The following is a 13,382-nucleotide window of genomic DNA, read 5'->3' as shown; positions in this document are numbered from 1 at the left end:
TTGATGAGTACGAAAATAAGAGGAATCATGTGCTGTAGGATTTTTACAGAATTCAACTCATTTTGGTGACATGTCATGGTTTAACACAACGGTCCCAAACCCCCAGGCCACAGACCGGAACCGTTCCGTGAGTCATTTGGTACCAGGCCACGAGAGTTGAGGCTCGGGTGTGAAATATATGGTTTTCAGGGTTTTTATTGGTTTTTGTCATTATTTTTTTAGCGTTTTTATCGTTAACTCTGTTTCCCTGGGTCTTTTCCTGTGTGTTATGAATAAATCTTCTTTTTTTTGGTATCGGTACTGGTTTTATTTTGTTGTATTTATCCGCCACACCTTAAAGGCTGGTCTGTGAATATTGTCAAATATAAACCGGTCCGTGGCGCAAAAAATTTGCTGCTGGTTTAACACCTCACAAAGCCATGTAAATTGGGTTTTCCTTTAATTTGTCATGCATATGTATTTCATATTCATTCATTTTTTATGGTGGAACATGAGATTCACATCATGGATGTGCATCCAGAAAAACTGTGTGACGCTGTCATGTCAATGTGGACCAAAATCTCTGAGGAATGTTTCACTTTTTTACCATATAATGTTTATTATTGCTATGTTTATAATTATTGCTTTTGTTAAAATAATAAAATCTATCATCTTCCACTTGTCAGCTTCATTAGCAATATAAGTGTCTCATTATCAACACTTTGTGGTGTTTTAGTTTTTGGTTTGAATTTAGCTTGAAGGAAGTTCTGAGAGGAAGTGAACTTACATCACTATGACACTTATCTGTAATGCATGCATTTCTTCAGTAAATTTCTGAAGTCCTCTAAGGTTTATTATAGCAACAAAAAGGTATTACCAGCTCCCCTAAGAGGTCACTGTTAAAGCTGATGTCTTCTGGACTCATGGCAGTCGGTGAGGGAATGAAGGAGACAGCTGAAGAGGCAAGGCTCCCATTGCAGGTCATGAACTGTTGAGGTTTTGCTGCATTTAGGCTCCCACTGCTGCCCGCTTCAGCTACACAAAAATGTAAAGAAAGGGTGGTATTAGACAGTTAACAGAAAGTTTATATACACTTACTATGATAACCTCTATGCGTGTATTGTTACTGGTGATGATGATTGCAGCGCTCTTGGATGATTTTTCCTGCTCCTTCAGCCCCCTGGCCCTGTGGTACACCCTGCTGTTGGAGAGGAGGTAGTGTCACTGCCTCGGCTTAGTTCCTGATATGTCCTCAGCCTCTCAATGAGGTCATTTTTGGTGCCGGAGACGGGCAAGTTACGCAGCTTTAATTCGGACTTCAGTTCCGCAACCTGATGTAAAGACAGCATTAAAAAAAGAATTGAGATAGAAGAAAAAGAGACGGGGAAAGCAAAGAGATTAGGATAAATTTGAAAGGGAAATCAAAACGAAAACAAGAAGAACAAGTAATCCATCACTGTCTCTTTGTTTGACTTTGCTGAGCTGGTTGGCTCCTTTCAATGAAAGAAACCTTGAGGATTTTTTTTGCATGCATCACATCACATCTCCCATTTACTCCATCTAAAGGGTACGGATGTCAGGCCAGCTGCTCCAGCCTCCCTCTTCTCTTAACCTTAGTCTCAGTTCAGGAGTGGTTTCAGGTGTACCATTCGAATGGACCAATCACCTTCAACTTCAACTCCACTACAACTCCAGATTGTAGAATCAGCTACTACAGCCAGTTAGTCTCATTCCAGCCTTTTGAATTAATCTGCAAATCTGCTTGTTTAACCCTGCCTCTCTCCAGCTCCAGCCTCACTCCAGCCCCCCTTCCACTCTATTGCTCAAGAGAAATCTCTGGATTCCCTGAACATATTGCTGCTGTGGCTCCCACGAGGTCACAGCCACCCACTTGGCCCTCCCGTTACTACACACTTTTAATACATCACTTAACTCCAGCCTTTATTGATAAATCGTCCATTCCTGCTATAAACCTAGCTTGGTTCTGACAGGTCATAGCACAGACAGATATTTATTTAGACTTTTAATTCTTTATTGAATGCTTAGTATGCAGTCATGCATGTTACTCATATTATAAAAATGACACATAAGGTTGGAAAGGTTTCTCTGGGGCGTGCATGTCGCTGTGCAATTTACCTTCATTTCATCGAGGTTTGGAGGCAGAGACACTGGTTTCGTTCCACCTAGCGGGACAGAACTTAGACAGGTGTGGATGTAATGTTTAGAGAAGTCTAAAGGTGCACCAGCAGGTCGAGGTGGGGAGGAGGAGGTGTGCATAGACTTAGAGGAGGAAGATGGCTGCTGAGCTGTCTGGGATCTGCTGGGCAAAAAGACAATGACACAAAAGTAAATCTTAACAGGTGCTCTTGAGTCCTGTAAACAGAAGTTTATGTCCCATGTTCCTCACAGCCTTTGAACGTGCAACCCTTCAGACTCCACAGAAGAGCATGCATGTGGACTTACTTAGTTGGTGCAGGGAGGATGGTGTGGTAGCGCTGCTGCTGCTGACTGAGGATCTGGAGCTGCAAGAAGAGCTGCTGCTGCTGGAGGATCTTGGCATAGGATGAATCCAGATGAGGAGGAGGCTCTTTATCTCCCTTCTGATCAGGAGGGATGTACTGATGGTACTTTAACTTTTTTATCTGGAAAGCAGCCCCAGATAAAAGAGCAAGTCATTATTTCAGCACTACAGTACAGCATTTTAGACAAATATTTGCCTCCTCTTAGCTGTAGCTACACTGGCTATTTGGAATGCTATCATTAGAATAGTTTCCTCAGAGAAGGAGTAGTTTCTACCTTTGGTTTGTCCTTGGTTTTCTTGTGTCTCAGGCCAGAGCGATCACAGTTTGGTTTGGGTTGTGGCTAAAAAAGAAAAGATGAGTAATTTTAATGAGAGTAAAATGAAACTTTACACCACAATATGAGGGAAGGAAATGAGATGCCCACAACACATGCGAGGTTTCCTGTTACCACCAGACCTGATCTACGGCGACCATGTTCACTTCATCATCTGCAGTTCTGAACAGCCCTCAATAATTATTTTAGCAATTAGCACTAACAGCTAAAATAATCATTTACGAAAGCTCATAATTTAGTCGTCATTGTGACAGGACTGAAGCGGTCCAGTCTAATGTATGCGTGTCTAACAACTAACAGAGCTGAACTGACAGATGTTACCTTGTTGGCACCTGTCCTCAGGAGAGACGATGCCCCTGTCTCATTGGTCAGCTTGAGTGAAACGGGTGACCCAGAGGTTGGTAGGAGAGAAGGAGCTGTAGGTGGGACCTGATTGGTAGGATGGAAACACTGGCTGATCATTCATGGCTAAACTGCAAGGCGTCAAAAAGAATCATCCAATTTGAAAAGGTCTTTTTTTTTTTTTTTAAGTAATGAACATCGAAGATTGTGGTTAATGTAAATTTACATAGCTTAAAAGGTTTACATACAAAACACACAATTGTTCACAAATGCTCAATTTGTCCCCCTCCAGACGCATGTCAAATGTCCATATGACAATCAAACTCATCCCATAGATGTCTGGAGTCACTGCATCCACTGATGTTATTTAGAGGCGGGTGGATCGATCCAAATATAAATACTCTTGATACCGACACTGGTATTGGATGGATGTTTTGTTTCTATCCTCTAAGCCCACTAAACTGTGTTCGCTAAATCATTATTTTTTGGAAGCTGAAAAAATAAACTTCAAACATGCACTACAACTATATGTTGACTGTCACAAGTATATTATTTATAGCTCATTTAAACAACAGATGATGATCCAAAGTGCTTTAGAGGCAGGAACATTTACAATCCAATGAGTCATTACACACCGCTCTCCCCTACATAAGCTGCCTTTGTATCTGTAGTATCTGTATCGGTATTGGCATTAGCAATATTGGCCATGTATTTACTTGGTGTGGGATCGATACAAAAAATCTGCAGTATGTCACACGACTATAGCCTCTTAGCTTGGTTTGGAAGGACTGTTCTTGATGCGCTTCAATGAGGAAAGATTGACGGATGTTAACTTATTCAGTGAATAAATCTCCAGGTAGTTTTCACTGTTTTTTATTCAGTAATTAAATGATACAAAACAGTACTTTTCTGTGCCACGGATATGCATCAGATGGCTGATGTAGGAAAATGCTAAACTTGCTAGTGTGTGAGTGAGTGGGTGCTCAAAATGTTGTTATTTTCCCCTCACCAAAGTACGGTTATCTCCTCTGTAACAGCTGCACCCACTATAAACTCTCCCACACTGTGCTACACCACCACCAGTGGTAAGTCTGATGCAGGTCACATATACACAGACAAATACACTAATTCACAGCCTCTACATTGCCTTTAAACTGTGGATTTACAGTCATGCATACGTTCTGCACAGCATCGTAGTCCCACTCGCTGCAGTGATCCTACCTGTGTAGGAGACGGGATGCCATGGCCTGTCAGTGTTTCCTTTGGAGAGGGCAGAGGTCCCAGGCCCAACGAACAACCCTCCTCTCTGACAGGCGTGGACTGCTCTGGAGACAGACTGTCATTACTGTCCTCATCAAATGAAGAGTTGTCTCCCGAGGCTCTTTGAAACTGCGTCTCTGAGAGGAGAAGGGAGGATTGTGGGGGAGACGAGGGAAGGAAATAATCATTATCTAGTTAAATTAAACCATAAAACCAATGTACTACCCAGGGATTCTATGTCCTTGCCCAAGTCTGTGTGCCTGTGTAACACTATCACTTACATTAACAGGAGCTGAGCCACTGGACTTCTGCTTGTGACTCTAACACCTCGTGGGCACCTCCAAAGTCAGACAAATTATCACCGGTGCCTCCTCCACAAGTATCGGTGACTCATCAAAGGCTTGCATTTGTTAATGTTCAATATGCTACAAAAATACACACAAGACACTCATCCCCAGTGTCTCGTCAAAAACTGAAGGTCCACAGAGAGCGAGAGAGCTATCTAAACTACTCAAACACTTTTCTGTAGTCATATCATGTCTACCAGAGCCAGTCCTAGATGCACCTGTGATGAGTCAGGTTTTTGTCAAGCGATTGCTTTTCATTCATCTATGTTCATTTCCCACACAGCCAAACGAGGCATTCATAACAGTTTTTATGTAACAGATGGCGTCTCACTAAGGATGACGTTGTGCTGAGAATTCTGAAGGATCGTCTGTGTAATTTATGCGATGAATATTTGAACTGTTTATGTGACGGCTTCCCCTGTTTATGCCTGCTATACTAATAATATTCTCTTTAAAATATGTTTCGTATGCAACAGATAAATGCAGCTGAGTGCGATATAATAGTAAATCAGATACAGCAATGTAAAAAACTGCAAAGAAAATTGTCAAGTTTCCTTATTAGCCAGCGACAGGAAGGTTAAGACATCTTACAGCATAGCTTTAATCCAAGTCTGCTAGCTTTCCCATGCGCCATATCATATAATCATTTCATTATTATGCAGACTTATGAGTCTCCACAGGGATTTAAGGAATAAAAGTACCCGCTAGGATCCCCAGGACTGCTGTAGAGCCTTTTTTTTAATAATAGAAGTGAGTTATTAAATTACAGGAGGTGCTATGGGCAGTAGCCCACTGCTATTTAGAACACACTGCTGTCCATTAATTTACCATCAGCAGGTAATGATGAAAAGACAACACGGGGCTGATTTAATAATGTAATGACTCGCTTACAGCTGTGCTGTGTGTGGGTGTAGGAGTGCATCATGCTTTGTATGCTCATATGTCAACCTCATCTAGCTAGTTCCTAGTGCTCCTACCAAAAGTGGCGGTAATGTAATTGTGTTTATTGTGTAGCAGTGACAGAGATGGATATTCCACTGACACAGTCTGTTATTAAATCTCAACCTTCTTCCTCTACACATCAATCAAGCAGCTGGACCCACCGATTCTTTGCTCCCACAGCACAAAGAAAAAAAATGTGTTCTATATACAAATCCCACTTAGATGATCCTCATCCTTCCCAAACAGGAAGTTTGTTTTATTCTTGGAGCGGTATGATGCCAGTGAGAGCAGACAACACGTTCTCACGCCCAAAGCGTAACATTTAAGGCTAGGTGACAAATTGTCGGTATATTACGCTTTCGGCCACCCAACAGGTCCCTATATTACGAGTTCGAAAAAATGAGGAAACATGAGAACGGTTTGGAATAAATCTACACATGTACGTTTAGTTTACTTAAATCGCTTTGGAAAACACCTAGGGCTGGAATACAGGGCTGGAACGTGTGTTACCACGGGAGCGTCATTCTATTCGATTTCATCCACAATCCGCCACGTAGCATAGGAACGCGGAAGGTCACCATGGAACGCCTCGGGACGTGAAAAATCATCGGTATATCATGCGTCGGGAGTGAGAATGGGCTGGAGCAGATGTACTTGATTTGGCCAACTCAAACACAGAATTCACATCCACCTGCTGTGCAAATGTCTTGACTACAATGGGCAACCGAACATATAGAAAATGACCTTGGTGGGTAAAATCTCACTGCTATATGTCAGTAGACTGCAGTCAACTGAACTCTGTTTTCTTAATTCTCCTAATTTAAGTTCATAATCCTAGCTACCGTGGCCATTGTAGGACAAACATGTTCAAGATAGCAAAGAGAGAGCAAAACATTGCATTTACACCAGACCCCATAACAGCTGTAGCAAAAAAACTGGAGTCCTTTGATAACCACAGTATACCAGATGAGAAGTGTTCATGTCTATTTACTCTGGAGGAGACTGTAAAACTTTGTGAAAGGAGTTTGACACGAGTCAGTAAGTGAAAGTCACTTCTTTTGCTGAGGATATCCTTTATGTCAGTAAGCACTGCTATTTTTGCCGCTGTTAGCCCGCATAAGTGAAACTTTTTTTTGAAGTGGATCTAACATCGTTGGTCTCAGAAACTCTCATATGATGTGAGAAAGTTTGTCAGAGGGGAAATGTGACTGTTAAGACACTTGAGTCTCACATTAGTTGACACAACATTAGCTTATAACCAGCTAACTGTGTTGTTTAGTTGCCTCATTGTCAGCTGTCCAGAGATGGAGGGGTGGTATATCTGATCTGCTGACAATAAGTAATTCATGTGTTACAGCTCTGACTTGCATTTTTGCTTCTTTGGTGAAGTGGACCCCTTTTCAGATGATAAAATATCGCTAACATAGCTAAAGACACAAATAAAAATTTGCGCTCGTTGCTGTGTGTCACGGCTGGGGAGCAGTCGTGTGGAGTATTGAAAAAAGGATCCAAAATGCAGGTACTGGCTGGGGTGCGAGTGAGTGTTTATTTACAGCAGTGATAAGGTGACAAAAACAGGAAGAGCAGAGCGGGGAGTAAACAAACCTAAACTGGGAAAACTAAAGAACAAAACTTAAACCAGACACTCACGGGAGGAGGAGCAAAATGCACAAAGAGAGATGGCAGAGAGATACAGAATGAATACCGGGTAACATAGAATAATGCAGACTGACACGGAATTAAACAGACGACACGACAGAGAGCACAGGAAAACACAGGGCTTAAATACACAGGGGAGTAATCAGGGAATGGGCAACAGGAGGGAGACACAGCTGGGAGAAATTAGGCTAACGAGACAGGGGAGCGGTAAAACTGAACACACTGACATGAGACATGAACTTTCAGAATAAAACAGGAAACTAACAGACACAGAGAACCAGACAGGACACTGAACGTGACAGGCAGACTCATGAGCAGACACAGTAACACCATGGACAGACAGAGGGAACACAGGCAGGCATGAAACAAAAACACTAACACATAGCAAACCTAAACAAAAGACAAAACAGAATAAACAAGAACATAGAATAATATAAAGAAACACAAAACACAGAGTCCTCAGACTCAGGACCATGACACTGTGTATTTTTAATGGGTTGATTCTAAGTTTATGACAATGCATCTATTTGTTGGAAGATGTAATTTCGCACTAATCAATGTATATTTATGAATACAGCATTCTTTTTTTCTATTAAATTACCTCAAAAAATTACTAGAAAAGAGCTAAAAGTGCTCATTTCAGGCTATGGATGAACTTACGAAGCTCCATTAACGGCCAGTGTGAGAAAACTAAGGATTATTTTTTTGGTGATCCATTCTGAAAATATTAATATGCAATTGAATTATTGAATTAAGCTTAATAGGTCCCCATTATTTTAAACTGTCAGCTCTTCAATTAGCAAGTGATTCTCTATTAACAGGCACTGTGATTGTTTAAAACCAACAGAGAACAGAGAAGGAAGCTGTATCTTCGTCCCTTGTCTGTTAAAATGGGAATCAGAGGTCATGCATCATTTACATTATCCCCCTCCAACCTTTCCAAACTCATAGAATTGATCATTTGAAGTGTTTGCCTGTCAGTCCGCTGTTTGTGGAGAATTTGTATGTTAGGTGGTTCTTGTTGACAGGTACGGGTGCCTGTGTGAGTATGTGGTGAGGACAACTGAAGCATCTGGGATCTGGGAGGAAGCATCAGTACGTTCATGATAGGTGGAGGAAGGGGCCAGGAGGGATGTCCTGTCAGGAGCCTCACAGTGTGGGTGTGTTTTGATGAAAATCTATATCACACTTCCTTCCTCCACACAGACTGTGTGCAGGAAATTATATAGCAATGGTACACTTGTTGATTGTTGAGGGGGCAGAAATAATAAAACAAAATTTGCAAAGTAAGGCTTTCGAAAGTTGGCATGACTAATGTGTTATTGTGCAACAGCCCTACATATCGAGACTGTGTGAAGAAACATTGGTATTGGTTTGTGTATTGATGGCTGTAAAACAGAGACTTAAAGATAAGCTTTTGAAAGGCTTACCACGAGTTGTCCGCAATAACTGCATCTATCTGCTTAAGATCATTCTATTTGGTCTCAACCCTTAGTTTGTGGGGGGTTTTCTCTGTGGTGAGCTTATGGTAATCAACCATAAATAATTCTGCACTTATGAAATTTAAGCTAATAATTTCCTCCACTCAGCAGAAGTAATCCTGAGAGGGGTTTATGGTGGTCCAGCTGAAGATGGCAGCAACCCAATAAACAATTTGGTGAAATTGTAGAAACATGATGTAAAGGGCAAGTTGAATCCTGTTTATTCATACTGAAACTGTTGCATAAAAATAGTTCTCACTTACCTATGAAGGCTTGTTTAATACTGGAGTGAACAGGTAGAATGTTTTTATGGATCAGCTCCATGGGCCCTGGCCTCTGGGCAAGCTTATCGTTCAAATCAACAGCGAGGCATGCTTTCTTCAGCTGTAGCTGCTTGACCTGAAGGAATGGCTCTGCATAGACACACAAACCGGCATGGCAATTCTTTACGAGTGTTCATGGATCTAATGGGTCTTTTTTTGTTAGACTGACCAAAGTTCCAGAGGTATGAGGCTCTGTGTAGTGTTTACCCTCCAAGATGTGCATCCTGATCAGTTCAGATTTCTCTGGTCGACTCCTGATCTTTCTCTTGAGATAGTCTTCCGTCTGGAGAAAGACCAAGAGACAAGATGAAGAAGGAGTGGAAAATCTCTCCATTTTGCAGTCACAAACCCTTTACTGTACACTGTTAAACACTGTGGTTCCTCTCCAAACCCTTCTCTTAACAACATAGACTGTGCTTTTCTAAGCTGGGGCCTGTGTTTCTCTAATCATTTTTATCTAGTAACTAATGGAGAATTACTTTAATCTACTCATCAATCTTCTCACGTACTCACTCACAGCTGCCAATGATGTTGCCCTTGGGGCAAGCACTGATTTGGTGGATAGTTTTGCATTGCTCTGTCAAGTCTAAGTCTATTTGTCGGAGCCAATGGCCTTATCTCAATTCTTTTTTTTATTTTTAATTTTTTGCTTACATTAAAGCAGGAAAAGACAAGATTATCTGTAATGATGTCACGTGTTTTGAAAACTCTCAAAGCTTAAATTGCATCAGTTTTGACATCAGTGGCTGATTTGAGAATGGCATACTCACCCGAGCCCGTTCCAAGCTCCTTCTCTGTTCATGGAAGGCAGCTGAAGTTTTCAGTGCTAAGAGGATAAAAAGAGAGGGCATAGTAAAGAAAAAAAAATCAGGCAAAAAGAGATAGGGTGTTAACATGGCAGTTTGTGTACTGATGCTACTGGGGGGGTAGCAAAAGAGCTTTCATGGATCATTGCTTCTTTAGTTCAATATCAAGTCTATTGATGGTCTCAGCCAAAGCTTTTTCCTGAGTACCAGTTCAATGTAGTGCATAAAGTACAATGATGGCTGGGATACTGGTCCCCAACAGCAGCTGCTGTAAAAAGCTTTAAAAAATCACAAAGTCAAAGGAGAAATGTAAAGGGATGAAGTCTGACTGCTTCGATCCAATGAGCTTCTCTACAGCAGTGGATTTCCTGGAAGCTGTTCTGCATTCAAAGATGACTTAAGCAGGACTTGTGTAGGTCTGTGATTATGCAAAACCTCAGGATTAGTGGTATTGGAAACCTTCGAGGTAATCATGACACCGTGATACTGAGTTAAATGCAACAGCTCAACCATTACAATATAGCTTTGCTTCTAAGCAGTCTAAGACAAAAAAGGGGATATAAATTTTGACCTAATAAATATTCTACATGTGAGAACCAAATTATTTAACAGCAGACACGGAATTTTGTTTTAATATTCTAGTAAATGTGTAAAACCTTTAAGAACAAGCGGATTACCAGATACATAAGCAAATTTTGGTAATGTATTTGACAATACGTGCAAAACCAGCCAACTATAATGTGTTTCAAAAATAACCAAAATCTAACTGCTGTCACGCCTTTGACTTTGCTTTTGGAAACTGTCTGTAAAACTCCCCCAAGTGGCACAATTATAATTTTTACCTTCTCTTCAAATATAAGAGAAGGTATCAAATTTCCAAAGTGGCCAAGTAAAGCTTATGTTAATGCTCAATGAGGAAGATCTGTAACTGCTAATCTTCCTGTTTTCCTGGATGTTCAGGCTGCTAGTCTATTCTTTACATCACTTCCTCTTCCCCACACTATCAGATTCAACACTGACACCATTACTCTAGTTTGGTCATGTTCTTGGCAATCGGAATCTCATTTGTGCAACAGTCCTCCACCCCATTTCTGCCTCACCGTGATCAACCCCCTCCAAGTCTCCATCTTTGTCACCACCAGGGTCTTAATTCCTATCAATGCAGAGGCTCCTTCCTGCAAAATGGTTCATCAGAGTATAAAATAGCTTATTTATCGAATTCTGTATCTCAGTATATCATGTTCAGGTCTTCCAAATGATCTCTCCTTATTGTAATTCAGCCATCAATGTACCAACTCATGCTGTTGTATTTATCTATATTATTTTACTTCCAGATTTGTAGGTCATTTCATCTGGAAAGTGTCAAGAACTTGAAGAAACATTTGAATCTTCAACACGAGGACTGAACAAGCAAAGAAGTCCAAGAGTTCTCTCTGCTGTGAGTTCATAGAGTTATTAGCCTCAGCATCCTGATGGATTAGATCCCACATAAGTACTTCCCAGAGTTCATGTAGCAGACACATTTCAACATTAATTTTGAGTAAATTTAGGCCTTCGTGTTTAAATTGCTGCAAAGAAAACACCACTGTGGACGACCAAGTAGTCACATGTCTTGCATTGACTTTAAATTTGGACTTTGGTCAAAAATGTGTGATTAATGATTCAGTCTGTGATCTTTCCATGTGTAGAAACCATCAAGCTTGGGCTGGTGGGTGATGGTGTTGGGTGAGCTTCACTGCTAGTGATGGCAATTTATCCAGAATTCAATCTATCACAATACTGTGTAGGACTACATGCCGTCCCATCTGATTCACAAAAAGAGGCGCTCAGTGAAATATTTCTATTTGCTGGTGTTCTTTTTTTTTAAGTTGCAGTGTATTTGACCTCTCAGGGCCACCATACAGGCAGCACATTTATTATATAGTGTCCCCATATCCATACTACATGTATGTGAGGACACTGAAATTATTTGCACTCAAAGTCTTAGACTCAACTTTAGCCCAATGTATTTACGTCATTTGTGTTTTAAACCAAGTATGAAGCTGTCAGTGTCTGTGATGAGGGCTGCATGTAATTTCCTAGTCAGAGTCTAGTTTCAAATCTCATGCGCCAAAGCTAACACAACAAAAAATATGTGTTACTTTACTGTACTGCACACACATGCACATACACACAGTATGGCTGGATTAGCAAACCAGAACTGCTGGCACCTGCTCAAGCCTCAGTTCACGTCACTGAGCACTGTCACACTGCCGGTACGCACTCACTCTCGCACACCCTGGAGACATCAGCCCTCTTAGACCTCTCACCCATCCACAAGGAGGTTATGTGTCCACCTTGAGGGTGTATAAAGCTGCCTGTCAGTCAGCTACATTGAAAATGAGTAGTGGGATCGAGGGAAGGATGGCTGGATGAGCACACATGGGGGGTTTTAAAAGTGTGAGTGAAAGTGGAAAGGATAGAAATAGATTTAAGGAAGATGAAGAATCATGAAATGGATGTAGAGAAGATGGGGATAGATGACAAATGAGAGGAGGCAGCTGGAAGAAAAATGGAACAACAGACCAAAGGGCAAAAGACGAGGAGGAAACAGAGAGTGCTGAGATGGGGTCAGACAGAAAAGACCCCATTATGTGCACGAGTAGTTCCTTACCACACTGCTAGAGCTAAGCAACAGTCTTTAAACATTTTAACATTAAACAACAACATCACTTCCTCTGACAGCAACTGTGTTTTATGATCAGTCTCCTGCTGTCTAGCACTTCCTCTTTAGTGTTAACTCTAAGACTTCCCTGTATTTAGCTGTCCTGCAGGTCAGCTGTGTAAAGTGTGATACATTTGCAAATACTGCACCAAGTATACATGCAATACTCAGATTTTTACAGAGCTCATAATCAGTGGAGGAGCATCTGCAAAAGTAAATACTGCAATTCCAAGCAACTAGGGCAGGTTTACTAATTAATGCTTTCAGTCTCTTTCTTGTGTTTTTGCTCATTATATCGACCGTGTTAACAATTCTTTAGAAATAAAAAATGTCCCCGCCTCCTTTGTTTAACTCAGCCTGATCACATGTAGGCTAGTGTGAACTCACAAACTATTTTTAGTGTTTTTTCTGAGAAGTGTAAAAATTACAAACTAGGTGAGGTATCACACTGAGTGCTGTGTCAAGTTTCCCCACAAGAACAATATGGCCATAGCATGGTTTTTACCTTACTAAGGTTAGAAAGAAGAAGAAATAAAAGCGAAGTACAGTGTATACTGGGCCGAATGGTCCAGGGAGAAAGACTGGTCTGTTGTACTGGCTCTGTATATATACTCATCTTGCGGTCATGAAGTCACTAACATGTAGGAACAATAAATGAATTATGTAACCACATCATATTAAGC

General features: G+C 41.1%; 1 protein-coding gene across 1 annotated transcript in view; it reads right to left on the bottom strand.

Annotated features, from left to right (window-relative positions):
* The window catches only part of LOC102081722 (MKL/myocardin-like protein 1), a 32,628-nt gene that overhangs the window by 7,961 nt on the left and 11,285 nt on the right, over positions 1-13,382 (bottom strand). Inside the window, 10 exon segments of the mRNA XM_019357443.2 lie at positions 857-1,014; positions 1,154-1,310; positions 2,116-2,299; positions 2,443-2,621; positions 2,776-2,841; positions 3,157-3,264; positions 4,399-4,574; positions 9,130-9,279; positions 9,397-9,472; positions 9,960-10,015. Of these exon segments, the coding sequence (XP_019212988.2) occupies positions 857-1,014; positions 1,154-1,310; positions 2,116-2,299; positions 2,443-2,621; positions 2,776-2,841; positions 3,157-3,264; positions 4,399-4,574; positions 9,130-9,279; positions 9,397-9,472; positions 9,960-10,015 (1,310 nt within the window).

The sequence above is a fragment of the Oreochromis niloticus genome, linkage group LG4, assembly GCF_001858045.2.
Source record: "Oreochromis niloticus isolate F11D_XX linkage group LG4, O_niloticus_UMD_NMBU, whole genome shotgun sequence".
Classification (NCBI taxonomy): Eukaryota; Metazoa; Chordata; class Actinopteri; order Cichliformes; family Cichlidae; genus Oreochromis; species Oreochromis niloticus.
Note: the sequence above shows the minus strand (reverse complement) of the source record. Positions and strands in the feature narration are given on the sequence as shown.